The following is a 24429-nucleotide window of genomic DNA, read 5'->3' on the forward strand; positions in this document are numbered from 1 at the left end:
CATATAGTGTTTCTTTCATATCTACAGATTCATTGATATGGTAGCGGACATCTTTAGGTGCCAAAATGTTATGGGAAGGTACACCCATCTCTTAATGTGGTTTTTATTCAAAGAGAGAGTAAAATATGAGTGTATTGGGTTACACATTATTTGCATACATACATTTCTATTAGGGATGCACCGAATCCAGGATTCAGTTTGGGATTCAGCCTTTTTAGCAGGATTCGGATTCTGAATCCTAATATGCTAATCTTTAGCGAAGGATTCCGGGGGTATGTGGGCGCTGACATATTGCTAACCTTCAGGAACAAACCTTGTACACAAATATTGTGCTTTACTTATGTGATCCACTAGTTGATCATTGAGACCCATGCAGAATATATATGTATTTTTGTCTCGTCTAGATCAGGGGTCCTCAATTTTTCTTTCTTTTCTTTTTTTTTTTTTACCCATAAGCCACATTTAAATATAAAAAAAACACAAGTTTGCAGAAAGTTCCTAGGGCTGTAATTGGTTATTTTGTAGTTTCTATGAGGACTGGCAGACTGCAGATGGGTCTGTTTGGCAATACACACAATCTTTCTGCCTCCAAAACTTGCCTCCAAGTCAGAAATCCAAATCCAAAAATAAGCACCTGCTTTGAGGCCACTGGGAGCGACATTAGAGGGCTTGATGAACATCATGTTGCTCGCGAGTTGTTGGTTGGCATCACTGATCTAGATGGGTGGTCATACTCTTATTTAAATACAGTTAGGGCCACTATAAGGAGGAGGGGGTATTCCAGTCAGGGGCACAGAAGAGTCTTAAGAGACAAGAAGGTAAGAATCACTGTCTGAAAGTGGGGTGAGACTTGTATGCAGATAGGGTTGCCACCTTTTCTGGAAAAAAAATACCGGCCTTCCTACATTTTTTTTCCCTATTAATAACATTGGCCTCAACCATCATTTTTACCGGCCAGGCCAGTAACATACCGGCCAGGTGGCAACCCTATATGCAGAGGATTGGTTTGTGCAGACCAAGGACAAGGTGTTGACATATTGTGTGTGGATTGAACCAGGGCATGACTGTGTGTGTGTGAGGGCATTTTTTGTCCCACTGGAGCCCCATCATGTTTTTAGCCAGGGCCCATTATCCAGAGTACCCAGATGACTGGCAGCTAATAATTAGGGTCTCCTGGGGCGGAGGACTCTGGGCATGGTTTAAAAGAACCAGATGAGAAAGTGAACATAACCTTGACACTTGTTCTGAGTGTCCTCCCATATAATGTCGGCCCATATGAATGGACCAATAGGGAGTAGCCATCCTCTATGTATATGATATCTGCAGTATTGGACTTGGATGCCAGGGGCCCACCAGAAAGCCTTAGACTGGGCCCACTTTCCAAACTATTATTCCTCCTCTCCTCATTCAGCCTCTTTATTCTCCTAGTCTTTAATATCTACTTACTATATTCTCCCATTATTAAGCATTTTTACCCATAAAGAAATCGGGAATGACCATGAAATAGGCTAAATGGTTAGAAGCAAGAGGCCCACTGAGAGTTTTCCTGGTGTCCCGGTGGGCCAGTCCGACACTGGATATCTTGTCAGTTTGGCCTGTGGTTTGATTAATTGTATACTGTGAAGAATCTCTGCTTCTCTGAACACCCTAATAAGTTCAGCATAACCTCTGGTACATCTGACTTTACTGCAACAGTATCTATGGGGCAGGCTAGTTAAACCACTGGATAAGGACCAAATCAATGCCTTGTTATGGTCACCCAAAGGATCTTCCCTATTATGATCCAATCGTAGGCCCCTCTTTATGCCCAAACCAAGGGCTAATATACATGCTGGTTTTCCTCAGCCAAAGAATGGGAAGAGGCATGTCTTTTATGACCGCACTTCTTCCAGTCACAAGGCCTGCACTATTTTCTGTCAGGTGACCAGTGAGAGACACCCACAACATCACAAAATGGAGGCTCAATGCAAAAGATGTTAAAGGCCAATACTGAGTGATATGTATTTGCCAGTTTGATAAGATTCCCAATATAAGAGGGTATCCATCATGTTATTTCTCCCACACGCAGGTTACCCTCATTCCGCTGCCCATGTGATAAATAGGGTTGCCTTCCTATAAAATACCGGCCTTCCTATATATTTATCTTTTTTCCCTATTAATAACATTGGGATCAACCATCATTTTTACCGGCCAGATGACAACCCTGGTGATAACTGATTGTAAAGTTCAATTATGTCATTTAACTGTCACTCAAACTGTTACCTGGTTACTCACCATAGCAACACGATCATTGTATAAATGCCAAGATGGAGAGTTGCGGAACAGAAAGCTTACAGTTCAATCGACGCACAATCGGATCATATTGGGGTCATCGTCCTTCCTAAATGAGCTAAAGGCACAATGATATTTAAACTGGTGGCTAATGTTAAACAGGTTTATTATCCAAGGAAGGGGGAAGATGAATAAAACATTCCGGCTGCCTCACAAATCGACACCCTCCCCCAGACATGTCCTACCTTATCTCTGAAGTCTGACTTGTGTATTTGCCCAGAGGTGAAACACTCACTCCACATACAGAAGGTACGAGAATCTGAAATGTCTCAATTAAAGAGGAATAATTAGCAAACCTTATTTTACCTCTGAAGTGGCTAATGAGAGTGTGCCAGGAGCAATTCTCCATACTGTGAGCTTGTGTTCATTGTTGTGTGGGAAGCCTGCAACGTGCAACACATTCCCTTGTTACTACACAATCAGTAGTAATTATTTACCTGTTAATACTTTGCTATAATTCCCTGTTCAAGGGCTTTTTTTTGTGTTACTTACACAGAAAGGCAGGAGTTTATTGACCCCATAGAGAAGAATTAGGTCATGTGATGGAACACAGGTACAAATGCTCATGTGTAAGGGCCCTAACCAATGACATTCTATCTGCAATTGGTTTCACCCATGAGAGTGACCCAGAGAGGCAGTGACTGACTAACCAAAGTTAATCCATATTTCTTTCTCTTTATTTTGCAGAGTCAGCTTGAGCTGCAGAAAACATAAATGACAACTATTATAGGAATATTGTTTCCCTACCAGAGGTAGCCCACACTCCATTTGGGGGAAACAGTACTATTGTGCCCCAAAAAATGCTCATAAGTGTTATACCCCTAGGCCCCCCCACCGTATGCACCCAACTACCCCACACTTGCACCCTAAACTCCTACCCCGCTGCTCACAATCTTTTAACCAACCCATAACCTGCTTCCCCTGCCAGCTCTACGTCTTAGGTGCCAATTGCAATGTATGTTGGGTGGGAGAGTCAAACCACTGTCCAAATCTCCCATCTAGTTCCCAGTGGTGATGCAGTTTGAATCTCCCACACACCCAGTCTTGGGTTGCCACCTTTTCTGGAAAAAAATACCGGCCTTTCTATATTTTAATGGTTTTTATAAATAACATTGACATCAAGCAACATTTTTACCAGCCAGGCTGGTAAAATACCGACCAGGTGGCAACCCTAACCCAGTCCCCAGTGGAAGACATTGCAATGGGCCCTTAGAAGCAGAGCCGGCAGGGGAAGCCCCAATTTTTGTTGCCCTAGCTCATGGTTTTGTGGCTACTGTAGGGGTCACATCCAGTTTATTTAGGTCCATATGTGCAAAGTCAAAGCAAAAGCATGTGCATAATGATCAAGCTTGGAGACTCACCCATCATGCACGTGTTACCAAACATGGCTGCCCGCATCAGGAGTTTCCTCCCAGGGCGGGCAGTATAGTGCTCACTATGAGCATTTTTTTGGCAAAAAAAAAAAAAAATATTATTGTTGTCCCCAACTGAAGTGCAGGTTTGGTAAGCCCACACCTCCAGTGGAGCACACAATTGTCCTATGATAGGAACCTTAAAAGTGGACCTATCCACGAATGTAGTTCAATCTCTCGCCTACTTATTTCTGAGCTTGACCACTAGCACACCTTGTGTCTCACCCTTTCCCTTTAGATTGTAAGCTCTTTTGCTCAGGACCTTCCTCACTTTTTGTAGCGGTATTGGTTGTGATGTATGTAACTCTGTATGTTCTATATATGTAATTCATGTGATTTCTTTGTATAAACACATTTATCTTACAGAGCTGCGCAATATGTTGGCGCTCTAGTCATTTCCTTTATGCCCTAGCACATAGGGCTTTGTGCCTGTGATTTCCTTGCATGTCATTTAGAGGCAATGTAGAAGTAATCAATTAAGTAAACCTCCCCCAAAGGGCTACACCCAAGGGAGTGCACTTGCACTTAAATTTCAACTATATTCAGTGTGCCCCCGCATCCAATTTTAACCACATCCAGAGATTAAGTGCACTTCCATGGGTACAGATGCATAAAGAACTCGCGGATCAGTTAACTCATGTCTCTGTGCGGTGGAGCACACAAAATCCACTGCATTTCTGTTGAGTCTGTTGCACTGCTTAAAGATGAGGTGTACAAGTGTCCTCAAACCAATTAGATGAAAACCGATGTTTCTCTTTTCCTATTGTTATTTTGGGATGTGATTACACAGTTGGTGGGGCCAAAATGTAATTGAGTCGCTCTTTCCATTCTTCAAATGCTTCGAGGTATGACAGTGGCTTCCAGTCTCAGTACTGTGGCAGTGCCATGGACCTCCCATGGAGGAATGGAGTAAATCATATATAATGTAAAACTGCTCAGCGTCCTCATCTGAACACTTTCGCAATTTATATTAATTAGCAGCTCTGACACACAGAGTTAAATGATTTGAATAGTTACATTTTCTCTTTAATAGTGTCTGGACACCCTGCCACTTATTTAATCCTCTCGCTGAGTAAAAAAAACATGATATATATATATATATACAGGTATGGGACCTGTTATCCAGAATGCTCGGGACCTGGGGTTTTCTAGATAACGGATCTTTCCGTAATTTGGGTCTTCATGTCTTAAGTCTACTAGAAATGAATTTAAACATTAAATACACCCAATAGGCTGGTTTTGTTTCCAATAAGGATTAAATATATCTTAGTTGGGATCAAGTACAAGATACTGTTTTATTATTACAGAGAAAAAGGAAATCATTTTTAAAAATTTGGATTATTTGGATAAAAAGGAGTCTATGGGAGACAGCCATTCCGTAATTCGGAGCTTTCTGGATATCGGGTTTCCGGATAAGGGATCCTATACCTGTATATATATATATATATATATATATATATATATATATATATATATATATGTAGTGTTGCTCTGCACTGGTAAAACTGGTGTGTTTGCTTATAAAACACTACTACAAAAAACACTACTATCGTTTATATAAACAGGTTGCTGTGTAGCCATGGGGGCAGACATTCAAGCACAGGACACAAAGTAGATAACAGATGAGTTCTGAAGAATCCCATTGTATACTACAGAGCATATCTGTTATCTGCTGTGTAGCCTGAGCCTTTTCTCCTTTAAAATGGCTGCCCCCATTGCTACACAGCAACTTATTTATATAAACAATAGTAGAGTTTCTGAAGCAAACACACCTGTTTCACCAGTGCAGGGCAACACTGCATTATATTGCCATTCCTTTAAAAACACTTTCATTTTTTGGTGTTACTATTCCTTTATTATGATTTAGAGAGTAGAATTCTGAGACAATTTGCAATTGTTTTTTTTTTTTTTTTTTTTTGTGGTGTTTGAGTTATTTTATTTTATTCAGCAGCTCTCCAGTTTGCAATTTCAGCAATCTGTTTTCTAGGGTTCAAGTTACCCTGACAACCATGCATTGATTTGAACACGAAACTGGAATATGCATAGGAGAGGCCTGAATAGAAAGACGAGTACTAAAATGTAGCAATAACAATACATTTGTAGCATTACAGAGTGATTGTTTTTTAGATGTTTTTTTTTAGTTGACCCCCCCCCATTTGGAAGCTGGAAAAAATCAGAAGAAAAAGGCAAATACTGTAATTCAAAAACTGTAACAAAGTTAAAATAAAGGCCAATTGAAAAGGTTGCTTAGAATAAACCATTCTATAAAATACTGAAAGTTAACTTAAAGGTAAATCACCCCTTTAAAATCTTGTCATAAAAGGCCATTGTGTCATTGCCGCAAATCAGACCCGAATGCCGGACACCCCTCTGCACTGCCTGCCATTTAGATGAAAGGAAATTGTCACCAAACATGAAGAAATGCGGAGCGGTACCACGCGGGTCATTGTTTTACTTAAGGTTCTCTTTGTTTTGAAGTGGTCTCCACTGTTGTTAAAGGGCAACTTCAAGCAATTGGGTATCGGTGGGTATGGTAACTGCACTTCAGCAACTAACTAAAAAGCAGGAGACTGAGCATCACTGATATAAACAATCCCAGATTTGTGGCGAGGCTACAAGGCCCGGGCCTAGGGTGGCAGAATTTTAGGGGCAGCGTGCTCCCCAATGCTCCGGTGCTTGAGAGCGAATGCGGGGAGGGTGTGCAATACTTCGTGAAGTCCGGCCCTGGATATAAATGAGGCACACACTTTTATAAATATGCCAATTAGCTCTTTGTAATAACTACATAACTTTATAGATATGCCCCAAATGTTACTGCCGCCATCTTGTCCTGCTGTTCCTACTCTTTCCTACTTACGGCTACTGTGGGTCCCTCGGCAATCATCCCCTATTTACTCCCACCCAGAAGACATCTCTGGTCCTGCTAATGATATATGACTACGGACTAGGAATTGTTCTGTCAGCTATCATATGAAATTGGATTCAGAACCGTATTCTCTCCTGGCTTCTGTTCCACTTTCATGTGCTGCATTTACAGAGGTTTTTCTCAGCTTCCCAGGAAGGTTTGTAATTTCCATCTGACGACTCCCTCCGTTCACTGGCGAGGTGGTGTTGCCATGGCAACAGCTGCTTGCTCAACGAATGTGACTGACAGCGGCCATTATATATTCCCAGAGTGGGGTTTTTTAATTAATAAATATGAACAAGGACTGTAAATATGGTTCATACTGTTACAGAGGGCAGGTGGATTTGAAGCTTGGGCAAGAAGAGATATAGGAAGCTCAGCCATGTTTCTTGATCCTCGGTGTTGAATAGTGTGAGGGAATTGCCTGTTGTTCCACCTATATGAACCCTGCCAGACAGTAACATAAGTAAAGCCTTACAGGCCCCAGTGTAAAATTGACTCTGGAACCCCCTCAATTTAAACCACACCTGAGTACATTTCCCATTGAGTCTAATGACAAAGCTTCTCCCAGGGCCACAGCACATACGCCCCAGCTTTTCTCAGGACAATCCCAAATTATTATTCCACAGTCTCCGTTTACTTTTTTCAATGTCCCGCCCTTCAAGAGCTTGTCCCGCTCACCACATTTTATTTAGCGCACTTGCAGCCACCTGAATATGAGGGGGGGCACTGCTAATGTGTAGGGCTTGTGGCTGCCATTGAAAGGTTTAGGGGTCACAGTGTGTCATGAGGTGCTTAAAGGGCTGGTTCACCTTTAAGTTAACTTTTAGTATGTTATAGAATGTCCACTTCTAAGCAACTTTTAGATTGGTCTTCATTATTTATATTTAGTCGTTTTTTTAATGATTTGCCTTCTTCTTCTAAATCTTTCCAGCTTTTAAATGGGGGTCACTGACCCCATCCATCTAAAAATCAAAAAGATCTGTTTGGCTACAAATGTACTATTATTGTTACTTTTTATTGCTCATCTTTCTACTCAGGCCTCTCCTATTCATATTCCAGTCTCTTGTTCAAATCAGTGCATGGTTGCTAGGGTGATTTCCACCTTAGCAACCAGATTGCTGAAATAGCAAACAGGAGAGCCGCTGAATAAAAAGCGAAATAACTCAAAAACCACAAATAATAAAAAATGAAAATCAATTGCAAATTTTCTCAGAATATCAATCTCACACTATACTAAAGGTTCATTTAAAGGTGTACAACCCCTTTAAGGGCTGTAGTATGTTATGAGATGCTCAAAGGAGAACAAAAGCACCAATCTATGGGGGTGCCAAATCAATGGAGGGTTCTCCTGTTAGCAGAAAACTGCACAGTCCCATGGGAATTCGCGACCGAGCAATCCTCTTCCTTTCTTGTTTCTTTGTGCGGGCACACATGCGCAGTAGAGTTAAAGGAGAAGGAAAGTCTTCTTCCACTTGGGGGTGCCAAATGGTGACTTACCTGAAACCCCGGGCTGGTGCTCCTATCAGCAGAAAACTGCACTGGCCCGGGGTTATACCAGTGAGCACCACGGAGCGATCTTCTTCCGGCTTCATCTTTCTTCAAATTTCCCAGGGCAGACGCATGCGCAATAGAACGAAATAGCCGACTTTTTAGTTAAAGTTCGGCTTTTCGCTGTACTGCGCATGCGAAGAAGGAGGAAGACGGAAGAAGATCACTCCGTGGTGCTCACTGGTATAACCCGGCCGGTGCAGTTTTCTGCTGATAGGAACACCGGCCTTGGGTTTCAGGTAAGTCAATACAATCACTTGGGGTGCCTAACATTTGGCACCTCAAGTACAAGATGATTTTCCTTCTCCTTAAAAAGCAGACTTTAACAAAGTCGCCAACTTTTTCGCTTTACTACACATGCGTCAACCGCTAGATTCTCAAGAAAGAAGAAGGGAGGAAGAGTATTGGCCCCGGACTGGTGCAGTTTTCTTTTAACAGGAGCACTGACCCAGGTATCAGGTAAATCATCACAAGCCTTGGATTACTTACTAATGGAATATTTAGGGGCCAGATTACAACATAAAATGCTGGGGGCTGCAATAAATAAAATGCAGGTGCACCTCAATCTTCTTTATTCCCGATGCGGCCATTTCAACCATGTGAAAATATTTTTTTGCCTATTGGGTCGTGGAATTTTGGTGTGTCCCTCTTTCCGTTCTTCAACTGTTGGGAGGCATGACAGCAGCTTTCGGTCACAGTACTGGACCTCCCAGTGGGCCCACTGGGGTCAGACCCCCATCCTGGTAGTTCTGCCACTACTGATAAATTCTTTTTCCTGTCTGTCTGGCACATGACATAAGCGTCCCAGACAGAATGCCATCAAGCTGTCACTGGATATCTGGCCAGGGACTCTGCACTGGAATTTATTGACTCATCATGGATTCCTTCTGGGACATGGAAACCCTCTCAGCTGCCAATGCACGTTTTGTGGCAAAAAAAAAAAAAAATCTCTTCCTATAGGCAAGGAGCTGTGATGTTCTGCAGCAGCTGATGCTCTTTTTATGGGCAAACGGACCCCCATGGATGGCATCTGTCATCAAAAGAATTCCTGAAATATGGACTTGATTAACCTAACGTAGACCATATTTAACCTGACGTAGGCAATAGTGTTTCACAATATCATTTCTTTTACTTTTTACCACTGGAGTCTCTATGGGCTGTTGTGTTAAAGAGGTGGTTTGCTTTCAAGTTAACGTTTAGTATGTTATAGAATGGCTAAGTCTAAGCAACTTTTCAACTGGCCTTCATTTTTTCTTTTTTTATAGTTCTATAATTATTTGCCTTTTTCTTCAGACTCTTTCCAGTTTTCAAACCCCATCTAAAAAACAAATGCTAAGTAATGTAAGGCTATAAATGTATTGTTATTGTTACTTTCTATATAGACCCTCTCCTATTCATATTTCAGTCTCTTGTGCAAATCAATTCATGGTTGCTAGGGTAATTTGGACCCTAGCAACCAGATTGCTGAAACTGCAAACTGGAGAGCTGCTGAATAAAAAGCTAAATAACTCAAAAACCACAAATAATACAAAATGAAAAACGATTGCAAATTGTCTCAGAATATCACTCTCTGCATCAATCATTTACACTTAGGGGGTTATTTACTTAACTCTGAATGAAAAAATCATGAAAAATTCGTGATTTTTTTTTATATAAAATCTGACTTTTAAAAAATCCCGAATTTTTCGGAATTTATTAAACCCCCGAGGATGGAAAAGTCAGAATCTGAAAATCCTGCATCTCAGACCTGTCGAGGTTGCATATAAGTCAGTGGGAAAAGTCCCAATGATTTTTTCGGGCAATACTCCAAAGTTTTCAGGTGAAAATTACAAAAAAAAACATGAAAATCAGATGAAAACATCCGAAAATTTTGTGAAAATCTGATTTTTGTTTTTTCCGCAAAGCAAATTTTCGGGAAAATGTAATAATAAATAAGAGTAAAAAACCTGAGCGGATTTGATCGGAGTTTGTAGCAGGAAATATTGAGATAAATTCTGACTTTGATAAATAACCCCCTAAAAGTGAAGTTAAACTTGAACAACTCCTTTACAATTTAACAGATGTGATCTACAACGTTCTCTTGCACCGTGGGAGCTTGCAATCTAGTTTGGCTGTGTTGTTTTTTTCCTGCTTAAAATAATTGAGACAAAATACCTGAATTTGCCTGCCTTTCATCTTTGACCATGGGATTTGTGTGAAAAGGCCTACACTGATCATTTTATTGCCATTAGTCGCCTGAAATAACACTCAGGCAAGAATCATGTTAAATACACCTGTGCCGCCATTTTTATGTGGGTTCCACTGACACCACTTGGGGGGCGGGAAGGGCAATACATTCTGATGCCACATTGTGTGTGAGGGAAAACCATCTCAAATGCTGAATGTAGACTTGGCCTGGGATATGAAACAGTCCCTGGCATTTTGAGTATGGGAGAGGGGGTCGGGGACGAGGATACTCGGGCAAGTTCACGGAATCAGGGGTCTGGACACTGGTTAATGGGCGAATCTAGGCGACCCCACATGTGTGTGCCCTTATCAGCCCTGACTGCACATGTATATATGATTGTGATATCTATTTATATTTATTGTATAGATTGTGGCCTCACTGCTAATGCTCATGTATCTATGGATGGAGCAGCTCCTGCAATCATTCATTCCCTGCCTCTGGAATATGGAACATCTGCCCCCCTCCCCCTCTATCCATTCATATGGGCAATTTTATATAGATTTTATATAGTCCTCATACCAACAACATCTGTGCTACCCCTTCTCTATCTAGTGAGTCTAGTGAGCACTGTCTGTGTTACACTACTACTACTGATGCATGTGTGTGTGTGTGTATATTTATAGCCAGAGAAATTATATCAACATCTACATGTATATCTATCTATCTATCTATCTATCCATCCATCCATCCATCCATCCATCCATCCATCCATCCATCCATCCATCCATCCATCCATCCATCCATCCATCCATCCATCCATCCATCATCTATCATCTATCATCTATCTATATCTCTCTCTCTCTCTCTCTCTCTCTCTCTCTCTCTCTCTCTCTCTCTCTATCTATCTACATAGCGAGCGCCCCTAGGCCATCTATTGTTTATCGCCCTGGTCCCCTCCCTTTTATTCACTCAAATTTTCATCATCTGGACCAGAGCAATGGGGATTGGCACATGGGAAATTTAAAAAACAATTGTATCTCCTGCGCATCCCCTAAAATCCTGCCACCCGGACCTTGGTGACCTCTCCAAAAATCCTGCTGGCCGGGCCGCCACCTGCGGGTTTGCCCATGGATCGGTCGTTTTGGGGCCGACCTCAGCAACTTTTGCAGGTTGTGGGTTCTGGCAAATGCCAGAGGGGCTGCTGTAAGATGCCATAGACAGTCACTATTTATTGGGCTGGTGGGGGGCTTTTTGGGCCTCTGTGTTCTTGAAATGACAGATCCTGTTTTGATTCTCAGTCCAGACCTGCACCCATTATGGGTGTCAGGTGCTTCATCTGGATGACCTTTCCTCACCAAGTCCAGTATCAGGGGTGTCAGCAGACCCTGTGGTTGTAGGGGTGTAGGGGACCCAGTTATGTCCTAAAGAATGATCCATTTTTTAATTATTTTTGTAGAAAAGGTCAACGTATCAATATTTTGGGGCCCTAAATTGAATTTGCTAAGGGGCCCAGTCAGGTTACTCCACTGTCCAGTTCCCAATGCAGAAATAAACCAGTAGCACCAGTGATTGAAGTGAGGCAAGTGGATTTATGTTTAATTAGCCCATGTACATACAGGATATGGGCAACTACTGGGGATTGATAAAGGGCCCATTGGGGTCAGAAAGTTGCCCTTATCCTGTCTGTGCTACTGGTTTATTCCTGCAGTGCTACTGTGAGTGACAGGGAGATATTGATTCACTAACACAATATAATCAGATGTAATGTTATATTTTAAATGTGGAAAAAAAAGAATGTGAGGTTGTGATTGTGGGGTGTGCTGTGCTGTGCTGCTGGGGGGCTGGCTTTGCTTGCAGCAGGGGGTCAGACACTGATAGATGTACCGTGAGTTAGTGTGGGGGGCGGGGAGTGGGAGGCAAGAGCAGCCACAAGTGACAGAGTGCGACTGTGTGCGACTGAGTGCGATTGCAGCGCTGGGGAGCAGCGGAACATGTGCAGCCAGAAACCTCCCCGACGCCGGGGGTCCCCCCAAAGCACAAATGTCGGGGAGCAGAGCGGTTGCTTAGGATGTGCCCAGTATTCCTGCTGCTGCTGCTGCTGCTACTGGATGTAACTAGCGGCCATTCTCAGTGCGGACTCACCCGTGACAGCCTGGCATTGCCTTCACTTCTCATCTCCACACTCGGTGGCACCGATGGCCCCAGGATGATCCGATTCCTTCTGCTGTTCCTGCTGCTTCCTGGGGTCGGTGAGTAACGGGAGAGGGGGTCGGGGACGAGGATACGCGGGCAAGGTCACGGAATCGGGGGTCTGGACACTGGTTAATGGGCGAATCTAGGCGACCCCACATGTGTGTGCCCTTATCAGCCCTGACTGCACATGTACATATGATTGTGATATCTATTTATATTTTTTGTATAGATTGTGGCCTCACTGGCTGCTAATGCTCATGTATCTATGGATGGAGCAGCTCCTGCAATCATTCATTCCCTGCCTCTGGAATATGGAACATCTGCCCCCTCCCCCTCTATCCATTCATATGGGCAATTTTATATAGATTTTATACAGTCCTCATACCAGCAACATCTGTGCTACCCCTTCTCTATCTAGTGAGTCTAGTGAGCACTGTCTGTGTAACACTACTATTACTGATGCGTGTGTATATTTATAGCCAGAGAAATTATATGAACATCTATCAATCTATCTATCTATCTATATCTATCTATCTATCTGTCTATCATCTATCTGTCAATCTATCTATCTATCTATCTATCTATCTATCTATCTATCTATCTATCCATCCATCCATCCATCCATCCATCTATCTATCTGTCTATCATCTATCTGTCTATCTATCTATCTATCTATCTATCTATCTATCTATCGTTCTCTCTCTCTCTCTATCTCTATCTATTATATATATATATATATATATATATATATATATATATATATATATACACACAGTAGAACCCTCAGGGGACCAGAAAAAATGATGTAAAATCCAGGAAAATGTAGAATCAGGGAAATGTATTATGCATAATATATAGGTGGGACCACAAAACAACTCCATATTTATTGAATCAATTGTGTTTATTCCTAATGCATATCCAGTAATATAAATAAACACAATTAATTCACTAAATATGGAGTGCGGTTCCTTCTGCTGAATTATGTGACATGATTTGACCCTGTACCCACAATCATCTCTGATCAGGTAGGAGTGCGAATACTGAACGTAAAGTATATATATATATAGACACACACAACAACACATATGCAGTAGAGCATTGGATACTAGATCAATTCTGGAATTAAATAGAAAAACCTGGTTAGCCATCCCCAGATTATGAGCCATGAATTATAAAGAAGAGATCGGTGCTTTCCCCAGTCCTGTTCTGAGCCCACAAGACCCTGCCAGTCACAGAGGCTTTTGGAAAAGGGGAGACCTTGTAACTGTCGTTTGTAACTGTCAGTATGACTTAGATTTGAGAGGAGCCCTAATAACCCCCTTTCATGACATCTGTTTGTTCTGCACATTTGATTTTTTGCTTTCTCGGATTAAGAACTAGTTCCTGAGTCCCACCCCTGTTAAGTTGTTTTGATCAGATCATTGCGTTGGAAGGGGAGCCCTGGTTATGGATACCCCCTCCCCAATTACTGATGTCTTCTGTATAACTGAAGCTTTTCTCAAAAGGGAGACCTGGTTGCCCCCTGCTCTGTTAGAAGTGGTCTGATCCGACTTTTGCATTTGAGGGGTGCCCTGTTCCCCCCTCCTGATCTCTCATGTGTTTTTCTATTAGATGTTTTATGGATCAAGGTCTGATCTGACTTTGAGACTTGCCTTCAGGGCAACCATCTAGGGTACAAATGCACCATCATTTCTAGGGGGGGCAACAGACTAATATTTAACGTAACTGAATATGTAACGGTGAGCCCCAAATGTTGCACCTGTACCGGGGCCTTTAAGGGACAAATGAGTTTCTGATGGTTTGATAATTGATGTGTTCTGTAAATTAGAGCCTTTTATAAAAAAGAAGATACCTAGATCCCCCCTTGTCAGAGGTTTTCTGATCTTTTAAAAGGGCAAACCTATTAACCCCTGCTCAACCATGATACTTTGTGTGGCAGGTATGAAAGGTGCATTCCTCTGAAAGAGTTAATTCTCTCCCCTGCCATGCACAACTACTACTCTCTGCTATATAGATCCATTCGCAGCCTGTGCGTGTTCCATGGCTCCTGCTGAGTATCTTGCCATGCGCCTTTGGATTCGCTGAACAAATAATAACACATTCCGATTTCCTACAGTCATTAAAAACCCAAATTGACCTATTTTTTTTTCTTTTGCTGGTTTTTATAGCAAGCGTGGGTGGGAAGTCACAGCTGTTTGTTTGTTGCAGGAATAGGGATGCTGCTAGTAACACTGTGGCTGATAGAAGTATATGAGAGCCAGGCGTTTGGGTTGTATCCAAGAGTGAGGGTGTTACTATGGCTCACACTTACTGCCTTGTGTTTATGTGCAGCTGCGTTACCCTACCCACGGGGGTTCAAGATAAATGCCCACCCTACAAATAATATAGCGCCAACATCTGGATTAACTTTCTCTCTTCCTCTGGGATCTGCCTCCTGTGATTTATTTGTGCTTCATTTAAATATGTGGAGCATCTTTATCCTGGTGACTGAGCAGGGCCACTATAAAGGGGATGTAAACCCAAATAGAGGTGCTTTTACATATTAGAAGGATGGGGCAGTTAATGATTGGGGTGCACAGAGTGTCCGTGCAGCCCAATCATCACTACCCCCACTCTTAGAAAGCATCTTTAGCATGTCTGCTAGAAAATCCAAGGAAGCCATGTAATGATAAGCACTTCTGGGTCTAGTAACCCGTAGCAACTATTTAGATATTAGCTTGAAACAGGGAGCCAGCAAATGATATATGCTTATTGGTTGCTATGGGTTACTAGAGCTGATGCAGACTTGATAAGGAGTAACTGCAGAATTTAAGGAATTAATAAAGGCCACTGCAGCAAAGAAGGGTGAAGGGCAGTCTCCATTCATTTAAGAGGCTCGGCAACCTCTTATGTTGACTAAGTTACTGATAAGGCTACTGGCCTTAGGACTAAAGCTGCATGATTACAGTGAAACCTCAATTTTATATTACTTATTTTAAAGGGGTTGTTCACCTTCAAATTAACTTTTAGTAGAACATAGAGAGTGATATTCTGAGACAATTTGCAATTGTTTTTCATCTTTTATTATTTGTGGTTTTTGAGTTATTTCGCTTTTTATTCAGCAGCTCTCCAGTTTGCAATGTCAGCAATGTGGTTGCTAGGGTCCAATTTAACCTAGCAACTATGCACTAATTTGCAAAAGAGACTGGGACATGAATAGCAGAGGCACTGAATAGAAAGATGAGCAATAAGATGAGCAATAATACAAAGTAGCAATCACAATAGATTTGTAGCCTTAAAGAGCTTTTGTTTTTTTTAGATGGGGTCAGTGACCCCCATTTGAAGGTGAAATAATTAAAAAAAAACTATACAAATTAAAAAATGAAGACCAATTGAAAAGTTGCCTAGAATTGGCCATTCTACGACATACTAAAAGTTAACTTAAAGGCGAAACACCCTATTGAGTTTTCCTTCATTTTACCCCAAATATCTGTTATATATTATGCCTAATACATTTGCCTGAAATTATTTTTTTTTCTGGTCCCCTGAAAAACGTAAAATGGGAGTTCTGCTGTCTATGAATATGGAATATGGTCTATGGATTTGGAATCAGTGTTTTCTCTTGGCTCATGCTCGTTCTTTCATAGGAGCTGCATGTATTTCACTGTCTGTGTCTCTTTAAGAAATGAAGTTGGGGCGATGGCATTGGTAGATGATTGTTTCCCCATACCTATTGCAGTGGCAGAACTAATGGGGTACAGGGGGTGCGATTGCAACAGGACCCACAGAACCTCACACTCGTGTGAATCCAGTGCGAATATTGCGTCTAGAGGGGGACGGGTTTCCCAGCTGCACATCCTGCACTGGCCCCCTCAGTGATAGTTACTGACCTATTGGTAGTTGTTCCTATGTTTATACAGTTTAGGGACGACATATACATAGGGTGTATGAGGGACAGGGACACCTAGTGGCAGGTCTAGGGAAACAACAAATACTTCAGTTGGAATGGTGTGTATCAGCTGCAGCTCATGCACTATTGCATTATTATTCATGGATTTTATCACTAATATTCAATTGCCAAGTACCACTAGAACCAGCTGTGGAATGAACAGACTTGTCAGCCACTGGGTGATTAGTTACACAGAGAGGCAACTCACCAATCCTGTTATCCGGGACTGTCCCAATACCTCCCATTCTCCATAACTCTGTGCAGAGTCTCACCTTACAACAATAAGCAGAGCAGGTCCTTTCAAGAGGGTCAACAGCCTATAGAGATGGTTAATATATAAGTATATAAGTATAAGAGTCACTGGGGCTCATTTATCAACACTGGGCAAATTTACCTATAGCAACCAATCAGTGATTAGCTTTTTGAAACTAGCTGCAAGTAGAACAATGAATGCAGCAATCTGATTGGTTGCCATGGGTTACTGCCCATGGGCAAATTTGCCCAGTGTTGATAAATGAGAAAACATTATATATGAGAAACTGTTTATCAGTCATTGCCCATCTGGGACCCGATGTGTCCTGGGCCCCAAATACAAAACTGTAACAATAAATAGCTTGGCAGAACCATAACTCTGTGTCTTGGCCCAATGCAGTGTTGGACTGGGGCACCAGCAGAATCAAGACTGGGACGACGGGAGACCGGGAAAAAACCTGGTGGGCCCCCGTCGACCCAGACCAGCTCCCCCACTCAAACTATTGGTTTGGCTCTGGCCTCTCCCTCTGGACTTGATAGCTGCCATTAAAATAATAAGGTATTAGCGGGTAGTGGAAAGGGGCTGCATTTGGGCTGGGGGGCCTAGGGAGGCCAAGAGGGGGTTGTGACAGGGGTTCTGGGGGGGGTGTGCGAGCCTCTGAAGTGTCAGCCCAGTGGGCCGCAGACCCCCAGTCTAACACTGGGCCCCAGACCCCCAGTCTAACGCTAGGCCCCAGACCCTCAGTTTAACGCTGGGCACCAGACCCCCAGTCTAATGCTGGGCCCCAGACCCTCAGTCTAATGCTGGGCCCCAGACCCAGTCCAACATCAAGGACCCACTCTCATAGGCAGTGAGTGTCATAGGTATCGTAAAGGAATATGGTGGAAAAAAGAAAAGGGAGATGGCAAGTGTCCTTGGCTGGGGCCCACTAGGAGATGCCCCAATACTTGGATAGACCAGTCCGACCCTGCCAGTGTAATCAATGTTACATATGTGATCTCTTCTCCGTATCAGATAACCATGTAGTTATACATCAAAAGAAAACTCGACCAAGACCTCCACCATTTACAAATAATTTCAGAACCAATGCAAATGTGTAATTACAGTACAGGACTGGGATCTATTATCCGGAAACCCAAAATGCAGAAATATCCACATTACAAGAAGACTGTCTCCCATAGATTCCACCTTTTTTCAAATTTTTACAAAAACCTTTTCATTTTTCTCTGTAATAATAAAACAGTATCTTGTACTTGATCCCAACTAAGATATAACTAATTCTTATTGGAAGCAAAACCAGCCTATTGGCTTTATTTCATGTTTAAATTATGTTTTTTTGTAGATTTAAAGGAACAGTAACACCAAAAAATTAAAGTGATGAAAGTAATGAAAATATCCTATAATGTTTCCCAGAACTGGTAAAACTGATGTGTTTGCTTCAGAAACACTACTATAGTTCATATAAACAAGCTGCTGTGAAGCAATGGCAGAAATTGAAAAAAGACTATATGGCACAGGTTAAATAGTGGATAACAGATAACACCATTATGTTCTACAGAGCTTATCTGCTGTGTAACCTGAACCTTTTCTCCTTTGAATGGCTGCCCCCATTGCTACACAGCAGCTTATTTATATAAACAATAGTAGTGTTTCTGAAGCAAATACAGCAATTTTTCCAGTGCAGGGCAACACTGTTATACTGTATTTTTATTACTTAAAAACTATTTAATTTTTTGATGTTACTGTTCCTTTAAGATATTGCGTTCCAAATTACCTCTTAAGACCCTTTTTTTCTGGATACCCCTGAGCATTCTGGATAACAGGTCCCATACTGCCGTAATGGAAAGTTTATTTGATTAGGCAAAACATGTTTTGGGGTGAAGTTCCCCTTTAAAGATTGCAGCACATGAAAAGTGTTGGTGAGTTGTTACTCTCAGCCTGTTGCCCTAGTGATGGGCCTTGGGTGTTTCTGCATGATTTGGGGATACAGGGAGTTGTAGCTGTGTCTAAGTGCAGTGCATGCTGGGATGTGGCTGATGTACGTAGAAGAAGTGACTTTATTTAGGAATAAATTGCACCGTTTAGTGACCTCTCTGGGATATGAGGGTGTGATGCTAATTGCCTTATCTACAAAGCAAAAAAAAAGCCCCTCATGATCACCAAGTGGTTCCTGTTGAGCTGATTCCCTTTCACTGACTAATGTCCCTTCCCCACTGGCCTTTCTGTCTTATCATGGAGGCTCTTTCCTGCAGATAAGGTCAGCGGCCTCCAGCCTGGGATCTGCGGAAACAGCAGGAATTGTGTCCGGAGTCAGGAAGCAGCAGTGCAGGATGCGCCTTCCTCTCACTTACCATGGGGTATCGTAGAATATGCAGCAGTATTGGGCACAATCTGTTCTTTCTTATTAACCAGCCCCAATCTGGAAAATGGCATATTATATTTAGTCTCTGCAGCTAAAATTACTATTCATTTATTATTCATTTCACTGACCAATCTTCTCAGCAAACCCCATTTTTATTTCTCTTTCTTACCAATCCTTTGTCACTGCATATCCCAGCATTCTTAGCTAGACAATGGTTGAACTGGCACTTATACAGGTGTGGGACCTGTTATCCAGAATGCTCGGGACCTGGGGTTTTCCGGATAAGTGATCTTTCCATAATGTGGATCTCTGTACCTTAACATACCTCCCAACTGTCCTGTTTTCAGAGGGACAGTCCCTCTTTTGACAGCTCAACCGGCAGTCCCTCGTTTGTACTGGAAAGTCACGTTTTTTTATGCCCTGAACAGCCAGAAAAAGAAACAAAGTTTCTAACTTAATTGGCTTTTGGCAGAGAGCCCAGAACAGCCACAGCTGCAGATAAGATATTTTTGTAATAATTTCGAGATAAGCAAATAGTAATTGTAACAATATAAGATAACAGGTCCCTTGGGAAAAATAAGAGTCACAGCTTAAATGGCAAGTCACCTTCATTAGCAAAACTGTAATAACTGGAAAAAAACAGTGCCGGAACTACCGGGGGAGCAGGGGGTGAGAGCGGGCCAGGGCCCACACCCCCTCAGGGCCCCCCGGCAGTCCGTACGCCACATACAAATGCGGCCAAATGCGGCCGTATGGAGGGGCGGGGCCCGGCTGTGCGTCACGCACCAGGGCCCGCCACCCTCTAGGATCGCTACTGGAAAAAAACACAGAAATATGTTCAAACTTTCATAACCTGCCAAATTTTGTACAATTAACATGGTAATTAGGGGGTGTGGCCACAAAAATGGGCATGATAAAAATATCACTGCACTATGAGGGCAAACTTTTCTGTCCCTTTTTTTATTTCCAAAATGTTGGCAGGTATGCCTTATGTCACCTAAAAAGAAATGTAAACATTAATTAAACCCAATAGGATTGTTTTGCCTCCAATAAGGATTCATTATATCTTAGTTTGGATCAAGTACAAGCCCACTGTTTTATTATTATGAGAACAAGGAAATACATTTTAAAAATCGGAATAAGTTGATTATAGTCTATAGGAGATGAAATTCCTGTAATTCTGAGCTTTCTGGATAACAGGTCCCATACATGTAGTCCAGTAGGCTAAACCCTAAAGTCACTGTATTCTTGTATGTTAACAGAAATAAAGGATATTTACATCTTAAAGGAGAACATGCAGGGGCGCTCCACCAATGAGGCGAGTTGAGACACTCGCCTCAGGCGGCAGCGCCCCCCTGGTTACCAGGGGCGGCAAAAATGCCGCTCCTGGTAACTAAGAGCCGAATTTCCGGTTTTCAACCCGGAAATTCGGCTCTTCTAGTGCAGAGAGCGCAAACGCGCTCTCTGCACTAGCGTCGTGCAGCGCCCCGACCCCCTCCTGCGCAGAAAATGTGAGCGCCGTGAGGAGGGGTCGGGGCGGCAACGGAAGGCCGCCTCAGGCGGCATAAAGGCGCGGATCGGCGCTGAGAACATGCCCCTCCCCCTTTCCAAACAGGCCTAATTACCCCGTACTGACCGTCTAAAGGTGGCCATACATGGAGAGATCCGCTCGTTTGGCGATGTTGCCAAACGAGCGGATCTCCCTCTGATATGCCCACCTTGAGGTGGGCAATATCGGCTGATCCGATCGTGGGCCCTAGGGCCCAACGATCGGATCCTAACGATGCCCAAACGGGCGGTCGGATCGCGGGACCGCATCGACGAATAGATGGGGCCGCGATCCGACGGGATTTTCTGTCCCATCCGATCGAGATCTGGCCGACTTTCGGCCAGCGATTTACATTCTAGCCAGCGGGAAGGCAGTTCGGGGAGATTAGTCGCCCGAAAAAGAAGCAATTTGTCACTGGGCGACTAATCTCCCAAAATAGCAGCGTGTGTCTCTGCCCTAAATGTATAGAATTCTCTCTGTGATTCCAAAGGGAAAGTTAAAACAAAGCATTTTCAATTTGCCCTGTTTAATCAAACAGTAAAATACGGTTGATTTTTATGACAAGAATAGTGAGAAGGCTGCTCTCTGGTTTGGGCCTAGGTGTACGTTGCTTTTCAGAGCACATTCTTTGCATTCCAGGAGCAGTAGGGGTCTGACTATAAAGTGTGTCTCATAAAGCCGAGTCAGGGGCAGGAAGGATGAGAAATGGCAGTTTAAGCAGAGCCAACAAACCCTCTTGTGTCCTACAAAAGTTGACCTTGGGGTTGATTTCTGGCTTCCTCGCTGCCTGCCCTCAGGTCGGGGGAAACAAGTTCCTGCCCGACAGCAAATTCTTTGGGTTGTTTGTCATCCGGAACCTCACTGGTGTTTCATGAATCTCTCAGACAGACTCTAACTTCTTCTCCATTCAATGAGCCTTTCCATTCCCTTGGCTGCAGTGTTGCATCCAATCAGTCCTGGCCGTCCCTTTATTCCAGTTTGCAGTTATTATTATTTATATAGCACCAACATATTCTATAGTGCTTTATACATTATTCCTGCCTCAGCAGGGTTTACAATCTCAGGTCCCTATCACATTCACTCACACTGTGGTCACTTCTATCAGAAGCCAATTAACCTGCCTGTATGTTTTTGGGGTGAGTACCCAGCAGAAACCCACAATCAATCTCCATGACCACTCTCACCCCCTGGGTTTACTGGAATACGGGTGGGGTTTTGGGGGATTGGGATTATGTCTGGGCTGATATAAGATTCCGACAGAGCAGGTCAGGAGTTTATTGACCCGTGTATGGGGCCATCCGACGGGCTCCCCCGATCTATATACGGCCGAAAGTCGACCAGTTGTCGATCAGACAGGACTAAAAATCCCACCGCATCGCGGACAAAATCTGTTTGTTGATGCGGTCCCATGATCCGATCGCCTATTTACCCTTTATTATGATCAGCTCAAGGTGGGCATATGGGGGAGAGAAACAAGCGGATCTCTACGTGTATGGCCACCTTTACACTACAATTCCCTGCATTCATTGTGCTCTCCTCCCTTTTCAACAACCACATTTACATAATAGAATTTATTAAAGGGGAAGTTAACATTCAAATAAGCTTTTTGTTATCAGCCCCAGACTGGCAATCTATAAATTCTGGCAAATGCTAGAGGTGCTGCTGTAAGATCTCATAGACAGTGACTATTTATTTGGCCAGTGGGGGGCTGTTTGGGCCTCTGGATAACTAAAGTGCCTGGGTCTATTTTGAATCTTAGTTTCGATCTGGATCTATTCGAAGCAACCTTTCAATTGGTCATCATTTTGCCACTAAAAATGTCATTTCCTTTTAAGGGTCACTGACCCCAGCAACAAAAGTAAAACTGACTGGCTCTTAGGCTTCTTTTTTTTTTTTTAATGATCTGATTATTTTTCTATTCAGATCTTCTCCTGTTTAGCTTCATGCATTCTCACTTTGCTGAATAGGGACCATTGCAAATGGTCTACTTCCCCTTTAATTGGCCCTTTACTAATTGTTATTCTGAGGTGGAGATAAGTCCTAGGGATCTGGACAAACACTTGAGCCCTGATAGTAATATTTACCAGTATATGGTCCGCAAACTGGAGCCAGAGACTGTTGATAATAACCCCAGGAAGAGCTCATGTTGGCGGGGGTGTTTGCAAACAGTGGAACTGTGTTGGCTGGCGTCCCAGGGAGCGGAACTATGATTCACTGGGGAGAACACAGAGTGGAGCTGTGACAGCGATTACTAGAGGCATGGAATAGGGATTGAGTTTAGCTTTGACACTACGGGGGAATAACTGCTGAGTGCACAACAACACTGTTGGCAGATTCATCTTGCGCCCTGCAAAAAGGGCACAGATGGAATATACATAGAATAAAGGGGATGTAAAATATTGCTGATTAAAACATCTTATTAAAGGAGAACTAAAGCCAAAAAATAGTATTGCTAAAAACACTGTAGTTTATATAATTTATTGTACCAGCCCAAAGGTTCAGCAGCCCTATAACAGTAATGATCCAGTCCTTCAAAATTGCCTCCAGCACCTTCCATTCTTGGATCTTATTAGGCCATCTTTTGTGTGTCACTGGCACTGCACATGCTCAGTGTGCTCTGGGCTAATACGCTAAGTCTAGGGGTCAACAGAAAACTGTCATAGGAACTGGTGCCACCATTGATAAGTTCTAATGCATAATGCATTGATGTCTTTGCTGCCAGCTAATCTGAATCTGATTTATTACTCCTCCAGTGAGAAACCTGTCTGCTCCCTGTTCTGTGTTCATAAAGCTGTCAATCAAGGATTTAAATGGAACACTCATTTTTTTCTAGCCCCTAACACCTTAAAAACACTAAAGGGAATATTTAGTCTGTGGAGCAGGGTGCAAAGTGCAAACAAATGGGTGCAATTCTGTTTTACACACTTCCCTGCAGGTAAATGACTTGTCACAGTTGTCTGTGTGTGCCCTGTGAATACAATGCTGCCTCCATTGGCCAGTGCTGTATTCATGGGGGGAAGGCATGTAGGCATCCCCCCTTCCATCCCCTAATTTGCAAGTAATTCGGTAGGGAGCACTGGTGAGCGCAGGCCACAACAGATCCCTGTATTTACTGCCTGCCCAATGGAAAGGTTAGGAGCTCAACGGGTCACAACCTGTTCAATGGAAAGCCGACGAAACGAAAGCCAAACAAAGATGAGGCTCAACATGTGGACCTTTTGAACAAAGGATTGCTCAGAAATGCATGGGGCATTTGTATTAATTCTCCGGGCAAACTGTACAGCATAAATGAATTAAAGAAACATTACTTCCCCTTTAAAGAACTCTGGATTTTTGAGGTAGGCAAAGTCTTACTGCTGGAAGTAGGTTGTGAAATGTCACACCCCAGCAGGACCGATGGTGCCTCTCAGCGCTTTTCGCTTTGAGCTTTGGTCTGGTGAAGCCGGTGTCTCGCTGCTACAAATTCTGCATGTATTAATTCAATTATCCTTGAGCTGAAAAGGATCTCAGCTAGCAGCGTCTCATCTCATAGCAGTGGGTATATGATAAAGCATTCATTATTTAGCCGACATTCCCGCTAATACAGAGAGGAACTAATGACAATTTTTAACAGTTGCAGGAAATATACCAAAAATCTATTTTTAATATTGTGGGACGTTGGCCTTAAACTGATGGATAAGGTTTAACCTAGCAACCAGGCATTTGTTTGAATGAGAGCCTGGAAGAGCACAAAGCCAGAACAGAACTAGAATTCATATTCATCATGATAATAATGTTG

At 42.8% G+C, this 24429-nt stretch overlaps 1 protein-coding gene across 1 annotated transcript in view; it reads left to right on the forward strand.

Moving 5' to 3' along the window:
* Nucleotides 1-12285: 12285 nt before the first annotated feature.
* The window catches only part of LOC108701642, a 35079-nt gene continuing 22935 nt past the window's right edge, over nt 12286-24429 (forward strand). Inside the window, exon 1 of the mRNA XM_018236546.2 lies at nt 12286-12615. Within this exon, the coding sequence (XP_018092035.1) occupies nt 12435-12615 (181 nt within the window). The 5' untranslated portion in view covers nt 12286-12434. The remainder of the gene's footprint in view (nt 12616-24429) is intronic.

This window comes from Xenopus laevis, chromosome 9_10L (assembly GCF_017654675.1).
Source record: "Xenopus laevis strain J_2021 chromosome 9_10L, Xenopus_laevis_v10.1, whole genome shotgun sequence".
In the NCBI taxonomy this organism is placed as follows: Eukaryota; Metazoa; Chordata; class Amphibia; order Anura; family Pipidae; genus Xenopus; species Xenopus laevis.